Consider the following 24,138-nt stretch of genomic DNA (forward strand, 5'->3'; position numbering starts at 1 on the left):
GTACGACGTCATTATGAAACCAAACATCAGGCCTATGCATTCTACACTAGTGCTGAGCGAGAGCAGAAATTAAAGCAAATTGTAGCTATCCTGCGGGGTCAGCAACAGTATTTTTTTTGTGCTCAGATTATCCAGGAAAAGGCTCCAATAGCCAGCTATGAAGTCGCCCAACTCATTGCAAGACATGGCAAGCCTTTTTCAGATGGAGACCTCATAAAACACGGCCTCGTTAAAGTCACCGAAATAATATGCCCGGAAAAAGTGAAGGACTTCAACAACGTCAGCATGTCCAGAAATCCAGTTATGCGACGCATTGAAGACTCGTTTTTACTCCATTGCATGTGATGAGAGCACCGATGCCTCAGACACCGCACAGCTGCAAATTTTTTTTGCGGGGAGTGGACGAGAGCACGAGCACTTTAGGTGAGTAAAAAATATATTCCACAGTACCCGTGTGTTAATAAGCATGCATATGCAGGTACACATGCTTCAAATATCAATTATGCGCATCAATTCTGTCACTACCCTGCTTTTGCGCACCACTTTCTTATATCCGTTTTTCTTGTTGACACACAGAGTACACACCGCTGTGCACAGCGCACGCACACGTAGTCAGCTGATGTCATCTGATGCAGATTTGCTCCTTAATCAAGTGACATTTGTCTGGATTTTTGCCACGAGTGGCGATCAGCACCGCAGCTGGATGGCCCGATTTACATACCCAGCGCAGCTGATACTCACCAGAATAATTTACTAAAATTATATGCACTCCTGTTATTAAGTCCAGTTCAGTCTGTTAATGTTGATAATCGTTTCAAACGGACGTTAATAGATGTTTTGCCAAGCCTAATAACTTAAATAACAAACTTGAAATGTACCCGTCCCATTTTCCCCTTTATTGTTTTTTTTCTCTGTACTGTAAATCTTCTGTCTAAGAAGAAATCTGAGGCTGCTGTTCTGAGAATGAGCTAACAAAGCTTTTTATGAATAAATCAATAAAGATCCATTTATGGAAAGCTGTGATGAAGGAAGTTTTGTCTTTAATTATATTCAACGATACAACACATTTGACCACTTTTAAGTGATTTTTCTAACTTTAATATAGTAAAGTACCTAATTTCTAGCCTCTTCTGTCCTCTTTATTGCTCTTCTTGTATCTTTTGACTGTCCTCTTCATCACCCCTACTCGGCCATCTTCACCCACTGTCTATCCTATTTAATGTCTAATCTCAGTGTTTTTCCTTCCAACATCACCTGAAACTCACTTCAGAGGGTGTATGAGAAAAAGATATGCACATAACTACACAGTTAGCTGCTGTGACCCAAACGAATGCAGTGGCAAAGTGACCAACACTCAAGCTTGACACCATTTTAGTTTTCCTTCCATTCAGTTAGTCAATCATTCAGTGTGCTTTGTGTCCTCCAGTGACCGAGCTCTCTTGTCATTTCAGACCTTGCCACTCCCACCTGTCTGTCTTTTCCACCAGTCATCTGACCTGCCCCTTCTCTCCACTCAACTCCATGTACTTCACTGATTAGTCCTTGCAGCATCACCCCCACTTACCATCTCTCACTTGCCAGATTGTGTCTTTGTGTAAAGTGCAATTGCTTTCTGGCATTGTGTTGTTTTCTTTTTCTCTTCTACCTCGGCTGTGATCTGGATTTCGCTTCTGTTGAGCACTGTGTTTAGTTTGTCTGTCATTGTCTCACATGTAAAGTTTTTTTTTTTTTTTTTTTACTAATTTGAATTTTGAATCATGTTCTTGAGCCTCCACCATTTCTGAACCTGAGACAGTGGGAAAAACAGAATGTGTCATAAAAGCACATAAACCTTAGCATCTGGTATTGTTCTGCATATATCTAAAGCACCTGATAGAACCGTTAGTTTAGCTTGAGCAGCCAAAGTGATTTGAGCTTTAAACCAGAAAATCTCCAAGTTTTGTCTTGCGAATAGCAAGTCTATGTTCCCGATCGTGACTCAAGAGTTGGGAGTTCGCCTTGTAATCGGAAGGTTGCTGGTTCGAGGCCCGGCTTGGACAGTCTCGGTCGTTGTGTCCTTGGGCAAGACACTTCACCCGTTGCCTACTGGTGGTGGTCAGAGGGCCGGGTGGTGCCAGTGTCCGGCAGCCTCGCCTCTGTCACTGCACCCCAGGGTGGCTGTGGCTACAATGTAGCTTGCCATCACCAGTGTGTGAATGGGTGGATGACTGGTTGTGTAAAGTGCTTTGGGGTCCTTAGGGACTAGAAAAGCGCTATACAAATATAGGCCATCTACAACGCTTTTCTACAATATGAATAGCCACATCTTGGTTAGAGGTCTTCTTGTGCATAAGAGGGTTTCAATTCTCTTTTCACATTGCGAAAGGAGCGACGGTGAAAACTCAGTGGAGTGAAATCTGGGGAGCGAAAATAAGACAAACTGCAGCAGGCTTGGAATGTTAAATGCAATGTCAGTGCAGGCTAGTGGGTAGTGGGTAGGAGGGACATTATGCTTGGGAACGGTGCAACGAAAACCGTGACTAGTGTGAGTACAGCCTAATCCAATCCAGGCTGCTATGTTTTAACAGCAGAGACCTGTATTACTAGCTCACCTCCACCTTGATTAAGCACATCTGTGTGTGTGTGTTTGTGTGGGTAGGGGATCGGAACAGTGAACATGTGCTGTGAGACTCACAAGAAGAAAACTCTGGTGTGTCCCATTTCACTGTAGGTATGTTATGCATTAAAGTTTCAAGTGAGTCGTTGAAGAGTGACCTCTCCTTCCTTTTTTTCTGTTTCCCTGTGTGTTTGCTGCTTTCTTCTTCAGGTGCCGTGGTGTTAAAGCAGAGTTTAGTTTTCTCAAGGCTGAAGTGCTCTGCCAGCCCAATCCATGGGTTGGCTTGGTGTTATTAAGTCCAGTTCAGTCTGTTAATGTTGATAATCGTTTCAAACAGACATTAATAGATGTTTTGCTAAGCCTAATAACTTAAATACAAACTTGAAATATACCTGTCTCATTTTCCCCTTTATTGTTTTTTTTTCTCTGTACTGTAAATCTTCTGTCTAAGAAGAAATCTGAGGCTGCTGTTCTGAGAATGAGCTAACAAAGCTTTTTCTGAATCAATCAATAAAGATCCATTTATGGAAAGCTGTGATGAAGGAAGTTTTGTCTTTAATTATATTCGACAATATAACACATTTGACCACTTTTAAGTGATTTTTCTAACTTTAATACAGTAAAGTTAAGGTTATATACCTAATTTCTAGTAAGTGGCCCAGCCCCTCCTATATTTTTATGTATGTGGCCCTCAGTGAAAAAAGTTTGGACACCCCTGCTTTAAGCCATTTAAACATTCCAGTCAGGTATTTTTTTCAGTTAAAAGTTTGTCTCTTAGTCTGATTCTTGTGTTTCTGCATTTCTAACTTCTTTATACTTTTAATGTAAAAGAAAGGTCATTATTTTGCACTCACTAAAAGCTTGCATATTTTGCTGTATCCTATTATCTGCTGTTCCTACAACTTAGTCTCTGTGTCAGAGCCAATTTTGATTTTATATATTCTTCCACAGCCTGACTTCCATCCTCACCTCCTGCATTTTTTTATTTCGTCCCCCTTCTAGCCTCTTCTGTCCTCTTTATTGCTCTTCTTGTATCTTTTGACTGTCCTCTTCATCACCCCTACTCGGCCATCTTCACCCACTGTCTATCCTATTTAATGTCTAATCTCAGTGTTTTTCCTTCCAACATCATCTGTCCAGTCAATTATATCTCATCCACAATCTCTAATCCTTTCTGTTGTATAGAGCATTCAGAGCATCTTTGTTTCCACCACCCCTTATCTGTTCCTCAGTTTACATCAGTCCTCCCTGACTCCATCTTTTTCACCTTCTCCCTCAGTTTGTGTTTTCCTCTCTGGCAAAAAGCCCCTTCAGCCTAATCCTGTCTGACAATTCCCAAATGAGGCTAAGACACTAGTAATAAAAAAATGCAGCATGCCTCTTAAAAATACCTGAAACTCACTTCAGAGGGTGTATGAGAAAAAGATATGCACATAACTACACAGTTAGCTGCTGTGACCCAAACGAATGCAGTGGCAAAGTGACCAACACTCAAGCTTGACACCATTTTAGTTTTCCTTCCATTCAGTTAGTCAATCATTCAGTGTGCTTTGTGTCCTCCAGTGACCGAGCTCTCTTGTCATTTCAGACCTTGCCACTCCCACCTGTCTGTCTTTTCCACCAGTCATCTGACCTGCCCCTTCTCTCCACTCAACTCCATGTACTTCACTGATTAGTCCTTGCAGCATCACCCCCGCTTACCATCTCTCACTTGCCAGATTGTGTCTTTGTGTAAAGTGCAATTGCTTTCTGGCATTGTGTTGTTTTCTTTTTCTCTTCTACCTCGGCTGTGATCCGGATTTCGCTTCTGTCTGAGCACTGTGTTTAGTTTGTCTGTCATTGTCTACATGTAAAGTTAGTTTTTTCTTTTACTAATTTGAATTTTGAATCATGTTCTTGACTCCAACCCAGTTATTATCAGAAGCAGCATTGAACTGGACTAACGTCAGCTATCTTCTGCTGTGTAATTCACCATAGTAAAATCTGTGCATCATGCTAGGAGCAAAACTACGGTCCAAGGTTCAAAAATGTACCTTGTTTCTTTGCTTTAATTTACGTCTATCTCCATTACACCATTTCATATAACACCGAATCTACTGTCACAAAACCAAAACAGAATTTTTTAAGTGAAAACTCTTCAGCATATAATAATACTCTAAGTATTTGCCAAAGTGGTTCAATAGCCATATACTGTACCTAATTAAGGATCGAGCACCATTGACACTTTACCTTAATTGCAGTAAAACTGTAATTGAGTGATATTTAAAAGCTGAACAAGAAACAATTTACGTCATGACTTGCAAGTGACCCTTGTTATATATACTTGTTATAAAGACAACAAACCCTACAGCCTGTTTCATTTTGGTTTGATTTGTTTGTTTTGTTGTTTGGTTTTGTGGTTCCAGCTTATACAAACTAAAATTGACTATTTAGCAGTGAGATGAGAAGAACGAGCTGGGGAAAAAAGCCCTAACAAGTCCCAACAAGTGAAAATAAAATAACATTTCAAAAGGTATTTACATATTAATATAATCATTCAGTTAAGGTTAACAAAACCTTTTTTCATTTAGATTCAAATTTCATCATCACCATCCTCATCATCACCATCAGTATCATCTTTTGAAATTCTATGCAATAATAAACGCTGCTGATATACCCTGCACATGTATATACCTGTATATACCACACATGTATATACCTATACATGTGTTCAGTGCTTGTTTCAAAGAAACAGTCCATTCACTGCCTTGTTCACTGGCTCCCAAAGGGCCTTTGTTTCCTCCGTAAGCCCTGACAAACTATCAGTCAACAGCATACATCATTCTGCTGTATACTACTTAAAATCATGTGCATGCTGTACAGCAGGACTGGCTAACTAAAACACCCACTTAAGTTTTTACTTAAAACCACATTTTCACTAAATTGTTATTTGTGGTGTTACTATCTTAGAAATTATTCACAAGAACATAGACTTCATGAATAATAAAGCACAACTAAAATATTAACAAGGGAAACTTGTTAAGTGGACCAATGTACCAGTCTCCCTGTCTGACACACACACCCATACAAATCCATGCTCACAAAATTATTTAGACTACTTACTTTAGGTCCTGGGAAGGTTCTGCTCTTACATGTGACGTCTCTACAGAATGACTGAACACTACTCCTTCATTTCCTGCCGAGAGAATGAGAACGAATTACAAAAAGGAAAGCAACCACTGAACTCTTGAGTTATAAACTTAGCAGACATTTCAAATGCACGCCAGGGTGCTGAGGTATTCTGTGTCAGAAACACAATTTCCTTCAAAAACAAGGTACCACTGGGTTGTCACTGTTAAGAAGTATGTGTCCTTTGTGCTGAAAATCAGAGTTGATTTAATGTTTAAAACACTTTAACCACAGGCATCATATTTCTCTCTTATTAACAAAGCAATTTAAAGTATTTAATTATATCTCAACCATCTTTTTTCTCTGTTTTCAGTATTTTTCTGTTCCTGCATGTTAATAACAATAATAACCATATGGCATTACTTTCCTCCAAAATCAAAATTTCCTGATGCAAAATACATTCAAGCATGCAACTGATGTGCATGCTTTTTCCTTGTAAGAAAAGTCTGGCTCTGATATAATGCAATGTTTAACCCCCCGTGTGCAGTAGCCACCTTTGCAGCTGTGAACAGATGCTCATTTTTGGCTCTTGCTGAGACCACAGACAGCATGTTGGAATATCAGCACTGCTGCGGATTTAATACTGCATGAGGCTATCTTTCCCATTGGCAGGCACACAGATAAGAAACTGCATAGTCTGAGCTGTTTGATACTGAAGCAGCATATGCCAAGTTTAATTCTAGAAGATTCAAGGAGGTCCCGTAGGTAGGATGAGAACCTACATCTCCAAAAAGCTGCAACTGAACCCCCACAGGAGCTAAACTTGGAAGTTATTGTGTACTGTTGTATTTTTCAGTTAAATCTCACTTTCTGTGGTTCATTCCAGGGAACACTGAACTATGCCTATGAACTGCCAAGTAAATGAAACAACAGGTAAAATGGCAGATAAGGGCAAACCTTGCTTTGTGTTCTCCTGTTTGACTGTCTGCCTCTATGATGTTCATAACTTAGTCAACCATGCCACAGCTTCTGGCTGATATTACTTTTCCATATTATTGCTACTCTGTCTTTTCTACTATTGTTCTGCTCTCATGAAAACTTTATGAGCTTGTTTGATGACACTTGTTCTTGAACACAACAATCCTTGAACTATTTTTAAAGCGGATAAACTGAAATCAACTTTTCATACTGGGTTTACAGTTTCAGACGCGTCAACTGAGGATAAGCTCGGTATCACTCCAAACTTGCTGCCATGGTATTGGCTTGCATTGGCTGATTCATTATCTATTTACACCTTGTTACTGCAAAGGGCAGCGATATGTGGAAATATGATCTATCTTCATTAGAAAAATACATCAATCTATAAATCTAAAATTTAAACAGTAGCACAGCATAACCCGGCAGACCTCAGTGCCTGAGCTGAATGAATGATGTGCCCATATTTGTATTCTTTTTGCTATCTACGCTCTTTTCGTTCACCTCCTTCAAACAGCAAATGACAGCAACAGTGACCTATAGACCTCGATCTCCTCACCCTCCCCTTGTTCTTCTGCACCCTTATTCCTTCAGAGTGCCTCTAATGAACAAATTACCCAGGTTAGTGTGTGTACGTGTGCTAAGGTGTGTGTAGTTTGTTTGAATTTGTGGTTTCGTAGCAATATACACTCAAAAACTTTTGGGTGTACATGTTGTATTACATACAAATTTTAAGTGTACAGGTGAACAGACATGAGCGGACTCATAATCTTCTGTCAGCTTCCATTTGATTTTCTCACTTCCAATGATCGAGAGAACACAAATGAATAAATGAGAAAAAGACAAATAGATGATGCAGAGTGAGAGTATTTTCCCCTCTCACTTTTTCCATTTTTTAATTTGAGCTAACTACTTTCCCCCCAGTGATGCTTACATGCCATGTCACATATTTCTCATCCATCTGCCTCGTTACCCCTTCTGTCCGTGTCATTATTTTAATTATATATATATATATATATATTTTTTTTTTTGTTTGTTTTTTTTAACTGTATGGCACTGGCCTCTTTCTCAACTCTGCTAAAGCTGCTCTGCTTGCTGACCCGTAACTTGTTTGGCTGCACTCATCAACAGCACTCTGTTTAACTGCTTATTCTGTGTCTGTATGTGTGTATATTCCTGTACCCTTGTTACTCAACATGAATAAGTTTGAATTCGCTGTCCACTACTGAAAATAAGCATGAAAAAAATAAAAGAAATAAGTTCCTTATGAATTCAGCCACATGTATTCATTCAAATTGTACACTTTACCTTTAGTATGTTATAGAAGGTGGGGAGAAGGTGCAGCGATGTCAATGTCTGTTTTATGCTTTTGTGTAACCCTACCTGTGACTTTGAGTTTCTCAGTACCGATGGTGATCTCTTCTTCATCTGCAGAGAACAGAACTCTCTCTCCATCAGCATTCCTCACCTCAAACCTCTGACACTGAGCCTCCACCATTTCTGAACCTGAGACAGTGGGAAAAACAGAATGTGTCATAAAAGCACATAAACCTTAGCATCTGGTATTGTTCTGCATATATCTAAAGCACCTGATAGAACCATTAGTTTAGCTTGAGCAGCCAAAGTGATTTGAGCTTTAAACCAGAAAATCTCCAAGTTTTGTCTTGCGAATAGCAAGTCTATGTTCCCGATTGTGACTCAAGAGTTGGGAGTTCGCCTTGTAATCGGAAGGTTGCTGGTTCGAGGCCCAGCTTGCACAGTCTCGGTCGTTGTGTCCTTGGGCAAGACACTTCACCCGTTGCCTACTGGTGGTGGTCAGAGGGCCCGGTGGCACCAGTGTCCGGCAGCCTTGCCTTTGTCAGTGCGCCCCAGGGTGGCAGTGGCTACAATGTAGCTTGCCATCACCAGTGTGTGAATGGGTGGATGACTGGTTGTGTAAAGTGCTTTGGGGTCCTTAGGGACTAGAAAAGTGCTATACAAATATAGGCCATTTACAACGCTTTTCTACAATATGAATAGCCACATCTTGGTTAGAGGTCTTCTTGTGCATAAGAGGGTTTCAATTCTCTTTTCACATTGGGAAAGGAGCGACGGTGAAAACTCAGTGGAGTGAAATCTGGGGAGCGAAAATAAAACAACCCGCAGCAGGCTTGGAATGTTAAATGCAATGTCAGTGCAGGCTAGTGGGTAGTGGGTAGGAGGGACATTATGCTTGGGAACGGTGCAACGAAAACCGTGACTAGTGTGAGTACAGCCTAATCCAATCCAGGCTGCTATGTTTTAACAGCAGAGACCTGTATTACTAGCTCACCTCCACCTTGATTAAGCACATCTGTGTGTGTGTGTTTGTGTGGGTAGGGGATTGGAACAGTGAACATGTGCTGTGAGACTCACAAGAAGAAAACTCTGGTGTGTCCCATTTCACTGTAGGCATGTTATGCATTAAAGTTTCAAGTGAGTCGTTGAAGAGTGACCTCTCCTTCCTTTTTTTCTGTTTCCCTGTGTGTTTGCTGCTTTCTTCTTCAGGTGCCATGGTGTTAAAGCAGAATTTAGTTTTCTCAAGGCTGAAGTGCTCTGCCAGCCCAATCCATGGGTTGGCTTGGAAAGGATTTCCATGAAGTGACACTTCAAATCTGTAAACACTTTACTCCCCTCTGTAGTTTACTGACTGTAAACTACAGACTTTAAGACTGTACAGCGTACCAAAATAATGACGACACTATTCACCTGAGAGCATAGTCAGATTCATTTCACTAATTTTATGCACAAAAATGAACTTAAAGCTAAAATCGGGACTAAAGTTAAACACTTCTTATTTCTCTTCATATTCAATATAGAAGTTATATGAAATGTGAGTCGAGACATACACGTGACTCTTTGCTCAGTCTAGCTTCAGTTTACCGTCTTAATAACTACCTCTAATATTTCATCAGTGTCCAAAATGTGTGTACCCATGCGCGATTTTCTGTATAGATGCACATATTCTCCACTCCTATTTATCCTTTTAGGACCCAGCTGTGAAGTGGCATGCATGTTTCCATTTATATAGACTTTGAATCATTTAAAAGCATTTACTCATCAATGTGCTGACTTGATGTAATGTAACAAAGAAGGTGGGCTGCATATACTATGCTGCCCGGATAAAGATGATTTCTAATCTTGGACCTTAGTGGTAACATTTCACAATTTAAAAAAAAAGGCAGTGTTCCTAATAATGAGGAAACAACAGCATAAATAAATAAATAAAAGCTACTTAAAAAGTTGATTAAGTAGTGGCTTTTTAATAGAAATGTAAAACGTTGACAATTAATTACTAGGTAATTATTCAGGTGATTTTGTGATTTGGCCTGTGATTGGATGGCTTTCCATCCTTGCTGAATCTATAAAGAGGTCTCTCTCCATTTCATTCTATCCCTTTTCTTCACTCTCTAGGCTGCCCGGCTATTTTGTGTCAATTAGAAAGTCAGAGTGCCTTGTCAGTCATAATCAAACGTTATTAGCACCTATCAATCTGGGATTAAGCTCTATTTCTCGTCTCATTCTGACTGCCTTTATCCTGTCCAGCTCTATCTCCTTAAACCCTCTCACTCCTCCAGTGACTGTGTGAAAAAGCAATTGAGATTTGTGTTGTCAAAAGCTCACGCTAAAGTGAGGTGTGTATGAGTGTGTTACAAATATATGCAAAGACGTAGCAGATAGAAGGGAAGTTGGCAGTTAGAGGTGGGAGACGTATGCTGAGAGAGGAATCAAAGGAAGAAAAAGGAGGGTTTATGTTTGAGACGGAAAGATGAATAGAAAATGAAGTTTAAATTGGAGATGTGCTGTGCTAGTTGCTGTCTCAGGCATCTAGCTAGTTCTCTTTGGCTCTTCAGCTCTTGCTCTATAATACATCTTGTAGTGCAGATTTCCAGTATGGGCACAGGTCAGCATATTTCCAGAGATTTGTGTTTTATTCACAGAAATTGCTCTTCTTGTCTTCTCAGTAGGGGTGAATAAAGGATTCTAAAATTGCAGGAGATGGAAAAGTTTAGTGGCCAAACTTAGTGAAAAGGAAATAAAAGGAACCTGCTGATGCTCCTGACAGACTTTAGTAGTGCAGTGGCACCAGCAAAGACAATATCGAGCTATAATTGAAGTTACATAAAGTCTATTTACAGGTGAAAACAGCAATTGACAAATAGCCAGTGTTACAGTTTCATTCAAGATCTCAAAAAGGCAGTTTGCATGGAAGAGGAAATTCAGGAAATTGGACTTTGCATGAAAACTGTGGTTGTGATAAACTGCTGTATATATATGACTGCATCAAAGTACGAAACATTTTCGGACAGTGTTGAGATGACAGGATTGCAGAGTTTGCCGGAAGAGTTGTGTTTAAGTGAAACAATAAATGCACCCAATGACATTAATGCTCACTTCAAAACTAATAGGAAATGGAAAAAAATATGTATAGTCAACTTAAAGCTCTGAGGCAACAACATGATGAGACAAAGTAACCAGAGGTTATTAAATTCAAATGATCGCTTAGAGGACTGACAGAGATTGGCAGGTATAGCTTGCAGAAACACCTCTCCTGAGTTGATGTATTTTATGCAAATGAAAAGTGATGTGGTGTACACTGTTCCAAAAAATAGTAATGTAAAATTATTTTACTGTGTATTTTACAGATGTGTACTGTTTTTCTAGAATATCATTACATTTACATAAGTGGACTGTGATCTGACACGTCAAATGTAAAATAACATAACATCACTGTAAATGTAATACTTACTTTTAACTGTTATCTTGAATGTTGTGTTTACGCCGTGGTGCAGCGTCACTGACAGTTGTTGTTTTGTAGAGAGAGTGCTGTACCATGAGTGACTTCTGTTGTGCTGTTGTTGAACCTTGAGGCATATTGTTGCACTGGCAAGTGTTTTATTAAGGAGCTCCCCCTACCAGCTTGGGGTTAAATAACAAGCTCAATCTCTCTCTGTGAGCTTCTATGTTAAGATTTCTCTGCATGCCACAGTGTAAAACATTGCACGGACACGCTGTGCTAATTATGTATTTTGAAAAAGAAATGTAGAGGTAGGAATTGCAATTAATATAAATAACATGACGCTAAGCATCGGCCAATGACTGTGAACTAACAACAAGGTCGCGGGTAACGCTGCGACCGTAGGAAAAAACCCCTAATATGAAGGTATTTTACTGTGCATTTTACAGTGATGTTCTGTTCTTCTAGAATATCATTAAAGTTATGTAAATAGACTTTGACTTCACATTTTGAATGTAAATTAACGTTAAATCACTGTAATGTAATAAAACATAATTGTCATGATTATTAAATGTATCTGTCTGTACATATGCATATTTAGATTGTTAAAATACATTCACAAATGTATCATGATTTCACAAATATCTGTCCGTTATTTGAAAGATTGAACTGTTGAATTCAAATGTAATGCTATGGAAAAGTATATAACATGAGCCCTATAAGCTTGTGTTACATCACATAAGTATTATTATCATTGCTACTTAGGCCGTTCGTGGCTCAAGAGTTGGCAGTTCGCCTTGTGATCAGAAGATTGCCGGTTCGCGCCCCGGCTCGGACACTCTCCGTCGTTGTGTCTGTGGTCAAGACTCTTCACCTACCGCCTACTAGTGATAGCCAAAGGGGCCGATGGTGCGATATGGCTCCCTCGCCTCTGTCAGTCTGTCCCAGGGCATGCAATCAATTATTATTTAAACCAACTGTTAACGGTGTATTTCTGTACATTTACGTATTATGATTCATATTTCCACATTCAGTGACCTTGTTTATAGGTAATTTCATTGTTTGATCGCGTAAAAATGTTCCTAATTTAATGTCTAAAAGCACTTGGAAAAGGCAGAATCCCATGTCAAATTAGCGCAACAAACTCTATTTTCATTACTGAAAATAACCATATTTTTATGGGACAGTTATTTTCTGTTATTTTACGGTCTTTTTTTTGGCGCCCCAGCTGCCGGAATATTACCGTTTATTAAGATGTTTTTTTTTCCTATTTATAGATGGTTTCATTGTTTAATCACATTAACATGTTCCTGATTTAATGTTTAGCAGCACTTGAAAAAGGCGAGATCCCCTGTCAAATTAGCGCAACTAATTGTATTTTCATTACTGGAAATAACCGTATTTTTATGGGACAGTTATTTTCTGTTATTTCACGGTCGTATTTTGGCGCCCCAGCTGCCGGAATATTACCGTTGTTTTAGGATTTTTTTTTAACAGTGTAGCTAAATAATATGGCAGATGTATTGTGTGTTCAGGGTAACTTTTTTCTGCTGCAAAATGTAGTGATTATGGCTTTAATAGATGTGATAGTCGATAACACTAGACTGTGAAATGAAAGAAAAGTAGTCACTTTTAAAATGCATTGTTAGTGGCTGTTAGGACTAACATAAAAAGCATAAAAAAGCACAGTATGCATCTCCTTCATTTCTAATAATTTCTAAACACTTTGAAATGACATGAGCTTTTTGCATTAACCTGCTAGGGTATAACCCAATGGTGTTATTTTAGGTTCCTTTCATGTTGTGCTTGTTTTTTCAAACATGTTTCTAAGCCTTTGGGTAACAAACAAAATTATCAAGTGAAGAAATATGTAGTTACAAACAACCTAGGGAGTACTTTTATAACTAGCTGATATTTGTTCATCTTGTTAGTGATCCCCAGTTAGAAAATGTTAAATCTGTGTAAATGAAGTGCATTTGAACAATTAATTTGCTCCTGCAAATGTCTCTCCCACTGATAACACTAAAGTAATTCTGCTGTCACCAATAACAGCACGACTCCTCGTTAGGCAGACATATTAATTGATGCACTGATTTAAATAATCACTTCCTGACAGAATCTCCTCTGTTGTCACAAGTGCCTCCCTCAGCAGGATCCTTCAGCAATAATAATGCTTTAAGAATACCTCACTGATGAAAAGAGGTGCTACAGATGAAATAATGGGGAAAAAAGCAGCAGCGCGTGTGTGATGAGTGTGCTCCTGAGTCATATCTGACTTGTGAAAAGACATTAATGTTAAGAAGCATGGTGAATGATTACGCCACAGACTGCTGAGTGTTACGTATACAGCAGCAAAGAAGAAATAACAAATAATAACAAGAATTAAAAAATGAAGAGAAAATAGAGAATATTGGTATTTAGCAGCCAAAAAGGTGATTCAAAAACATTGTACCGAGCAAGGGGATAATTAAGATAGTTCTGTTATTCTATTATTTATGTTATTATGATTTTGGTCAACCTACTCCCACAGACATGAAAAAAACAAAACCTTAAGGCGGCAGTGGCTACTAGATGGTTTAAGTCTGAAACTGATGTGAATCATATGCTATGACCTTTGCAGTCAACATCTCTTAACCCAACTGAACACCTATGGGAGATTTTGAGCATGCAAATGCCATTTGATTCAAATCCCCACTACCTACCAGGAATATGACTCCGCTGCACTATAGCTCATTCTTATTGTCACATAGATATTTCCATTTTTTTTTTTCACTATAACTGTCAGTTCAGTGTCTGTCTTTGAAGTCCCGGTTTGTGTTTAAAAAAAAAAAACTTTAATAAATGTTCCACGTAGTAAAATTTTGAATTCCCAATTTGTATTCAGCTATTAATGAATGGGGCACATTAAAGAGGTACCTGTGTAACTTTTTTACTACTGCACATAATAGCATTGAGGCCATAATAAAGTTATATGGATTTGCTCTCCTGGATTTTTAATTCAAGCCTTTAAATTAGAGCTTCTAGCAATGAAGTGATATGGTGCAAGAAGAAACTGTAAAAGGCCCGAGGCATAGGTACAAAGAAGAGTATGGCATAGCCAAGCAAACACTGCATGCATGGTTAATTTTCCCAAGCAGGTCAAGATGAATGTTTAATTAAAATCTCTTTTAATGCACTTTTTCATCATGCCATCCTTCCTCCACATCTTTCTTTACTTTGTCCTTCACTGATATTATTCACAATGTAGAATGACTTGAGTCAGATAAGCAGCTTTCTTCCTACAGTCCAGGCCATACTGATTTGACTTTGTGCCTATGTAAATACCAATGACATTTTCAGCCAAGAAATCCATCTAAACTTAGATTGTTTTTGTCTTATGGCTTTATAGAGAAAGGTGACAATGGTTAAATCTCTACAGTTTTCCTAAGGTCAAGATTCTGTGAGTAAAAATAAGGTTATATGAGACAAAGTTATATAACTCATACTCAAATGTCTTTTTACTGCTTAAATGTGGGCTTTGGTTTTGATATTTCTCTGCTCACTTTCAATGCCTGGCTGGTTCTAGCTAATGGCTATATCACTTTTCACCTTTTACGAATCAGAGTACAGCCTAGGAGCTTCAGGCAGGTCCTGTTCTACAGCTACACAGGTTAGACTAAAAGGTTAGAGGAATTTCAGGCATTTTCAGGCATTAGCGGGAAGATCTACTAAAACTGAGGCCACGCTACTTGGCCCAGAAAGATTTGTCTAGTAACATAAGGTACAAGACAAGGGCATTATTGTTTTACCTCCCACACACCTCCTTTATTTAATTGAAATTCAACCATTAAATGTCTATGTGCATATCTAATAATTTATTAACAGGCATCCAAATAATAGAGTGACACAAACAGACAAGGAAAAAAACAGAAAAACAAAAAATAAAAATAAAAACCACCGCTATATCTATTACATGTGACACAAAAGTTTAGTTGTAGACACCAAAGAACATGTCAAATTATTCTTCTATCTATAGCAGTGAATAGAAATGTATATGAAAAGCATTCAGTGTTTTCCTTTATCACATTTTGTCATGTTACAACCTAACAAAGTGAAAAAGGTTTGCTTGAAATTCTTGCAAAATTATTAAAATTGAAAAACAAAAGCATAACACGTAGATGAGTAGCTGTTGCCATGACACTCAAAACTGAGCTCAAATGCATGCTATTTCCACTGATCTTCTGTCAGATGCTTCCACAACTTCATTGGAGTCCACCTGAGGAAAATTAATTTAATGTGATTCGACATGATTTGGTCACAAGGTCACATAGTTGACATGTCAACTATGGGCATGTCAGAGCGCAAATCAAGTCATGAAGTGCGAGGAATTGTCTGTAGAACTCTGATATAGGATCGTAGTGAGGCACATATTGTGAGAAGGATCCAGAAAAATGTCTACAGCATTCAAGGTCAGAAAGACCTAGTGGTCAGTAAATGGAAAAAGTTTGGAGCCACTAGGACTCATCCTAGAACTGGGGTCCCATAGTCAGAGAAGTGACCAAGTACCCAATGGTTATTGGTTCCTCTGACAGACCTCCAGTGCTTGCTCTGTGGAGAGAGGAGAACCATTTCTGCAGCACTCCAGCAATCAGGCCTCATCAATCAGTGGCCAGACAGAACCCAGTCCTCAGTAAAGGCATATGAGAGCCCACCTAGAATTCGACACCTGAAAAACTCTCAAACCATGAATAAAATTCTCTGATCTGATTAAAGACAGGACTCTTTGGCCTGAATGCCAAGTGTTATGTCTGGATGAAACCAGGCACAGCTCGTCACCTGGCCATTATAATTTCCTAGTGTGCAGAATGGTGGTGGCAGCATCATGCTGTGAGGATGCTTTTCAATAGCAGGAACTAGGAGACTAGTCAGGGTCGAGGGAAAGATGAATGCAGCAATATACAGAGAGAACACTGACGATAGCCTGTTCCCGAGTACTCTGGTCCTCAGATTGGGGTGAAGGTTCGCCTTCCAACAGGACAATGATGCTAAGCACAGAGCAAAGATAACAAAAGAGTTTCTTTGAGAAGACTCTGTGAATGCCCTTGAGTGGCCCAGCAGAAGCCCAGACTTAAACCTGATCGAACAACTCTGGAAACATCTGAAAATGACTGTGTATCAGCATCCCCTATCCAACCTGATGGAGCTTGATATGTTCTGCAATGAAGAATGGGAAAAACAGCTATGCAAATATTGTAGCATCAGACTCAAAAAGACTTTAAGCTATAATTCCTGCCAAAGGTGCTTCAAAGAGCAAAAACTGACTACGAATACTTATTAATCTTTTAATGTATTAAAAATATGAACATTTTTTATACATATTCAAGAACCTTAAGCACTTTTTTATTATGGGGTATTGTGTGCAGAATTTTGAGGAGAAAAATGAATTTCATCCATTTTGGAATCAGGCTGTAACATGACAAAATGTGGAACAAGTGAAGCTTTGTGAATAGTTTCCGGCTACACTGTATGTCAGGCAAATAAGTTTGACAGAATTTCACTCATTAACTGTTCTAATTAGTTATTCAGACATGGTACAACTTATCAGTGGATTAAGATGAGCATTCTGTTGAGTGAGTCAGGCTGATATGCCTGTCAGCTCCCCTCCTGTCTGGAATGTCAAATTTAATGAATATTCAAAAGCCCAGTGGGTCCTTTTGTGAGTATTGCGAAGGGAACTGCTCCTATGGGGTAATTTTGCATTTTGCATTAAGCAACACACAATCCATGTCTTAAAATATTTAGTCAAATCTTGAGCCAAATGTTTCTTCGTTTTCGAACGCGATGTGAGAAGGGTGCATTTAGCTCCATGCTTGCAGGTGAAACTACATTGCTCCCACCAAGAAAATATGTTTCTATTCATCACTTCTTGCCATCTGTTAACTAAAAACACTTTAACTTTTTAATGATAGCAATAACAAATAAAAGCTCTTGAAAAGAATATCTTCAATATTACTGCATCTTACTGAGTTACTGAAAAACATCTTGCACTACTAAAGTACTTGTTGGATTAAAGTCATTTATAAATGCTGGTACTTGTTATGCTTCTCTCTGGGACCCATTTTATACACAAGCGATCACCTGATGAACCATAATCTAGCACCTTCATAGTGTCTTTGTTGCCATTTTTTGTCATTTAAGTCCAATCAGCTTCAATTTTACTGCTCTTCAGCTGTGAATCACATTGAACAGGCTTTATCAACATTTTCTCTTTCAGTGAATGACACTTCAAAATGCTAGTATACAGCTACTTTGTATTCCCATAATATACAGAATGAAAGTTGACCTTACTTTTATCTGACAGTTTTGCTGCTATGAGTGACAACTGCAATTGTTAAGTGAAGTTATGCTTGGACATATGAGCTAGGATTTGCCAAAAAAGTCCTAAGACACACATGACAATGTTGTGGATTATTATTATTACCCATGTGTTACGCGCTGCATGTCACGTATACTTGAGTATCAGTAAAACAGAAAGAAAATTGACTTGGCTGTGACAAAGTAGCCAAATACTTACTGCTTAAGGGCTATAATTTAGCTACGCATGATGGCTACAATATGGCCACTAGTAATGTTGGCAAGCAGTCATTTCAACAAATTTCACAATATGATTTATTGCAAGAAGTAAATATTTCAGAGACACACACTACATATTTTCTTTGAAATATTTAAAAAATGCTTCTAATCTAATTAAAGTATAGAAAATAATATATAAATAAATGAATAAATATTTGATTAATAAGAAATTTAAAAATATTAACTGATCTTTCATGCTTGCTAATGACTGTTTTTTGTTTTTAAATATTAACTATCCATAGAGCAAATATGAATGAACATAGAAGCTATCAGGAGTTTTTCTTTTAGTTTCATAATTTAAATATGTTATTTTCATTAAATTGGTGACAACTATGCATAAAAAACAATCTGGGGATAAAACATACAGAAAACATTTTTTCTTTCGACTGCCAGTACAGAAACTTTGCTCTTCTTGCCTTTTCAGTGGCAAAGCTTTAGATGACCTTCTTATTAAAGTCAGGGATGTCTCTGACGAGTTTCTACTCCATGGGGAGCACAGCCAGAGCATTAAGACGATCCTGTGTCATGGTGTTTCTCAGGAAAGTCTTGATCCTTTTCAAAAGCAGAAAAGTACCTCTTGGATTCAGTTATTGTCAGGAGTGTGGTGAGGAGAATCTTGAGAAAACTGAATGTGTATGTGAAAGTGCTCTGTAGGCTGTTCTTGATGAAAAAAAAACAAACACTGATACCAGGCACAGCAGCACTATGTTTTGAAAGCAGCTCTTCATGCTGAATGCAGAAGAAGCGTTCCATGGCATGCTTCAAGATTGCATCACACGCCTATCAAAAATACATGACAAGATTAAATATGCATTAAATCTTTTTAGATGTAAGAAATTCTACCTGAACACGTGCCCATGTCCATGTGAAGTATATGAGTCATAATGTTTAAGCACTATTATTCACACACTTTACAGTATGTTTACTTTTTAGTGGTTTTGTTTTTAACTTAATTCAATATTGGTCATTAATGAATCATTGTCTACATAGTCATTTTATTACATTAATCATTTTTTCATATTAAATATTATGACATATTTTATACAGAATATATATCCGATGTATGAAGATGACAAAATAATCTTACTAATAATAATAATTGATGATTTAAAAAAAAAATCTGCATCACAACTCTAAAGCCAGTCTCTGCTGTTCTACTAGTCCCAACAAATAACCTCAATTTAAGTTGTTATCAGATATTCATTCTTGTTTATTTTATATAATATAAGTAACATAAATTTTGTGTATGTTCTGAATTACAAAATTGATCCTGAATCTTCCATCCATCTTCTACTGCTTATCCAATGCTTCAAAGAATATAGATATCAATAGGCTGAATAGTTTCAGTGGTCAAATAGTTCCAATGGTCTTTATTGTCCCCAATGGGAAATTAATTTGCAGTATGTCCACACATTAAACAATAAACACACACACACACACACACACACACACACCACACACACACACTCACACACACACACACAAAATGTAGTATATTATATGTTGCATGCTCTTGAAGAAGAATGACAGGAAAAAGTGAAATTCTCATGTTCAAGGATCCTCACAAAGCCTCCAACCTTTCAGAAAACCAAGGTTATGAAAATGTTATAAAAAATGGGTTTTTGCTTGCAAGTTACGATGAATTGGGCAAGCCAACAACTTTATCATGTTTTATAGGAGACAGTAGCTTTCATTCAATATTATAATATAGTATTTACTTTAGACCTTTGGTTTTGAGTTTTTGTGGAGCTCATAAATTGCTCCTGTAATCAACATGCTGTCCAACAGCTCAATCTAGAGTTTCAATGACTGCGGGTTGGGTCTTGTAGAAGTAGGATTCTTGTTTGCTATTGTTATGTGGTTAATGTAATCTCTTTATAGTTTATCTGAGGCTCGGGGTGATAAAATAATTCACCTTTTAGTATAAAATTTAAGCACACTGATTGGCTAGGTTTGGATTTCTCTAGACACCAGTGCTGAATTTCGGCTAGTCTGAGAAGACATACACTATATTGCTAAAAGTATTTATTCCCAAGTTAGTGTTCAAGTTACAGGTGTATAAGATTAACCACCTAGGCATGCAGTCTGCTTGCATTTGTGAAATAATGGGTCACTCTTGGGGTCTCATTGGATTCCAACATAGTGCCGTGATAGGATGCTACCTGTGCAACAAATACAGTTGTGAAATTTCCTTGATACTAAATATTCCACAGTCAGGATAGCCCCTTCCTGTTCCAACATGACTGCCCCCAGTGCACAACGTACAGTCCATGAAGACATGGATGAGCAAGTCTGGTGTGAACTCAACCTGACAGAACACCTTTAAGATGAATTAGAGCAGTAACTTCGAGACAGGCCTTCTCCCCCGGGTCTGCCTGCACAAATGCACTTCTGAAAGAATGGTCAAAGCTTCCCATAAACACACTCCTAAACCTTGTGGCCTTCCACAAGAGTTGAAGTTGTCACAGATTCAAAGGGTGGACTGACAGCATATTAAGCCTTTTGGATTAAGAATGGGATGTCCCTCACAGCCGAATACTTTTGGCCATATATGTTAGATAACATAAGCCTACCTGCAAATTACTTGAAACCCAATATAGCAGCTAGTGAGAAGACAAAATGTACCTTGCTTGCTTGTTCTCTGTCACTAGCAACATACTGACTAGAGCACTATTAGGTTTTGTTTTGGAGTCCTTGTGTGTTTCAATATGTATTATGCCAGTAGTTTAGTAGTGATTAGTGGGCTCCATTCCTAAAGAAATGTGATTCATTTTGTCTTTTGTGGAAGGCCTGTTGTTCTTCCCATCTGATGTTTGTTATATGTAAGAAACGTCATAAGGAATCAGGAATGTAAATGGACTACTCTCCCGGAGTACTCAAAGCACTGTGTACAACATGCCACATTCACACCCATTCTCACAAGACTCGAAACTGAGTGCTTTTCTAACGACATTCACACTCCAATGGACGCATCGGAGAGCAACTTGGGGTTGGTATCTTGTCCCAGGATACTTGGCATGCAGACTGGAGAAGCCAGCGATTGAACCACCAACCTTCCAATTAGTAGGTGACCTGCTCTACCTCCTGAGCTACAGCCACCCAATGTGTGTGTATGGGAATCTGGGTATTTTGTACAGAAGCACAAATCTGTCGCAAACCAATGTAAAACCGATCCATGTGTCTTTCCTTTATTACCTCAAGTTAGACTGCAAAAATGATCGTTTCCTAATACCTGCTTTCACATTAGGGTAGTGTTGCAAATTTTAATGCATATGCAGGCTTTGGTTAGCATACACAAAAATAAAGAAATAAGTAAAAATAAAAATGTTTCTTTTGACTTGAAAGTCAACCACAATAATTTTGAGATATACAAAGTAATATGTGACAGTGTTTGTGGAGTGAGAGAATAAAAGTGGCAGAGCAGGGGGGGAAATAGAAAGCAGCTGCATTATTTTGGCCCTTTGAAAGTAAACAGCATGCAACATGACCATGATGCAACAGCAGGAAACAAGAGGGTCACCATATCATTTGAAGTCTTTCTACCAAAGACAAAGACAGGCCCTCTGGTGCGCCACAGCTCACCTTAAATCTCTTCGAGGTATTTTTTCGATGTTTTGTAACAAACAGACACAGATAAATCCGGAAAGAAAACATACAGAGGGTACTAGGGAGAATGGGAGGAACTGCACTGCAAAGCAGTTTTTAATTCAACTTCTGAATTTGCTACAGGTGGGAGGATGAGATTCATGCACGGAAGGACACAAATTATTTATTTAGAGTTGATTATAGTCATTAATATAGTAAGAGAGGAGAGAAAGCGACAGAGGGAGAGACAAATGAGTGCCATTTGTTATCTACATTAATCAACACGATCTCTGGTGTCAAGGCTGTGGGATGGAGGGAAGATGAAGTGGTAGAAGTGCTGATGAAAAGACATGCAAAGGTTGTGCCACACAGCTATACATATTTCTTTATAATTTAAAGCTTCAAACACAACCAAACAGCTACTGCCAGGCTTAACACAATTAGTGATGTTAGTAGCTTGGGGCAGGCTATGCGTGAAAACAGAAGTTATTATTCAGTAAACAAAATATATAGAGTATATATTCCTCTACACTTTATATTCAGCAAAAGATCAACTGAGGATTTATGTTTAAGGTAAATGTGATGTAATCAGTTCTTGTATTTAAAAAAAAAAAAATTCCATGATTTTACTCTTTTCCTTGTCTTGGTTGGGTGCTACTCTCTTTAAAAAATATGATGTTTACCGTAAAAGCATCACACTGAGCAGTGCATGGCCTCACACAGCCTACTTTTGAAGACTTATGTGTAACTTAAATATAATCTATAAAGTATGTGTTCATGACTTAGGCATCAAACACATATCAAGGTAAATATAGCATGAATGTGAAGTTGATATATGATTCTCGTGGTCACAGACAGATTCACATTGACACAGCTAGTGTAAAGAATTTCAAACTGACGGCTAATCCAATGTAAACAGAGACAAGATTTTACAATGAAGTGTGGGCCCTTGATTTGTTTTGGGTTTTTTTTTGCAAACTAAAAGTTTTATTGATATTATATTTCACACACCAGCTAAAATTAGAACAATTAATTTTAAGCAAGATGATGGCATATTTACTTATTAAACACATATTAATGTCATAGTTCCTAAACACCAGCTCTCTTAGAAATGATTTTATACAGATGGAAAATGGTGTGCTAAGAAAAAGTGAATGAAGAAATATTTATAGCTTATAAAATATAACACATATAAAGTTTTAATTATTTCCCAAAGAGACACTTTTTTCATCTGGTTCATGCCACCAAGCAGCTTTTTGTGGATATTTTATTGCCCACAAATAACAAATGTGTATTGTTTATAGCTCCATCCACTGCATAAACAATGAAATAATCTTGTAGCTTTTATAATGTTCTCTTCAAGGCATAGTTTACCAGGGAAAATATTCTCCAGTACCCATAATGTTGTAGCTACACAACATGGACAAAATAAAAAAAATGTGTGCCATATAATATAATGCATCCCAATAAAACAACACTATACGCTATTACATGAGACAATTTTTTTCTCTCTCTCTTTTTCAGAAAGAGTCTTAGAGTGGTGACTATATGCCCGTCGGCAGTTAGTCAGATGCGAGTCTGGGTTTTGTAGAAATCTTTTTATTTTTCTGTTATTTTTTGAAATGTCTACCATACCCGAGTAAACAAACCCACAAAGTATGTCATTTAGCCATGGATAAAATCTATTTTGTAATAATCACCACTCCTAAGATAACTGAAAACATGACAGGCATTATAAGTTTTTTCATTTAGCGCAAATATTTATGTGGGTCTTGACTGCTGCATATGTGGATAACAGTTTAAATTGTTTTGATTACTAATTGCCTTTATTAAATCCCAAAATTGTCACTAACTTATTATAATAAAAAAATCATAAGCTATTCAAGATGTCTTTATTGAAATTGGAAAATATTATTAAATCCTGCAGTGCTGGAAGCAAGGAGAGAACGCTGATCTTTATAATACAACATAGCTGTTATTTTATTATTGTGTCCAACCACCAACAGCATGAAGGCCGTAATTCAGTGGTGCAGAAGAATGACTTGATATGGTCCATTAAATCCATTCCTCGGGGCATGCCTACACATATGGGCAAGTTACGAAAACAATATTTGCCATATTGAAACCCAAACTGTATGCAGACAATTACACTTTGTGCAATTAAAGTGCAATCAAAAGGATAAATGACAACAATGCCAGTAAATCCATGCCTTTATTGAGTCCTTGATGGTCCCTTAAGTGTATTACAGTTTGTTAATGTGCTGCTCTATGTATTTTTAATTGCCTCATTATAGCCATTGATTTGATCTTCGAGCTGCAGCAAAATGAGGAAGACGTGCTGTCTGAACTTTGCTGGTAGGGTGAGGGGAAAGTCATATGTAGAAACAGACTATTTGGTATCTTTGTATTTCTCATCCAGCCAAGCCAGGAAGATCTCTCTTTAGCCGATAATATGATCCCTGCTTAATATGATTGTTATGTACGTCATTTGTTTCTCAGAGGGGGA

The 24,138-nt window shown here is 38.0% G+C and overlaps 1 protein-coding gene across 1 annotated transcript in view; it reads right to left on the reverse strand.

Moving 5' to 3' along the window:
- The window catches only part of LOC113023928 (zeta-sarcoglycan-like), a 391,227-nt gene that overhangs the window by 65,862 nt on the left and 301,227 nt on the right, over positions 1–24,138 (reverse strand). The window contains exons 5-6 of the mRNA XM_026170405.1: positions 8,063–8,185; positions 5,699–5,771 (exon numbers count right to left, since the gene is read on the reverse strand). Of these exons, the coding sequence (XP_026026190.1) occupies positions 5,699–5,771; positions 8,063–8,185 (196 nt within the window). The remainder of the gene's footprint in view (positions 1–5,698; positions 5,772–8,062; positions 8,186–24,138) is intronic.

Source organism: Astatotilapia calliptera, chromosome 6 (assembly GCF_900246225.1).
Source record: "Astatotilapia calliptera chromosome 6, fAstCal1.2, whole genome shotgun sequence".
Taxonomy (NCBI): domain Eukaryota; kingdom Metazoa; phylum Chordata; class Actinopteri; order Cichliformes; family Cichlidae; genus Astatotilapia; species Astatotilapia calliptera.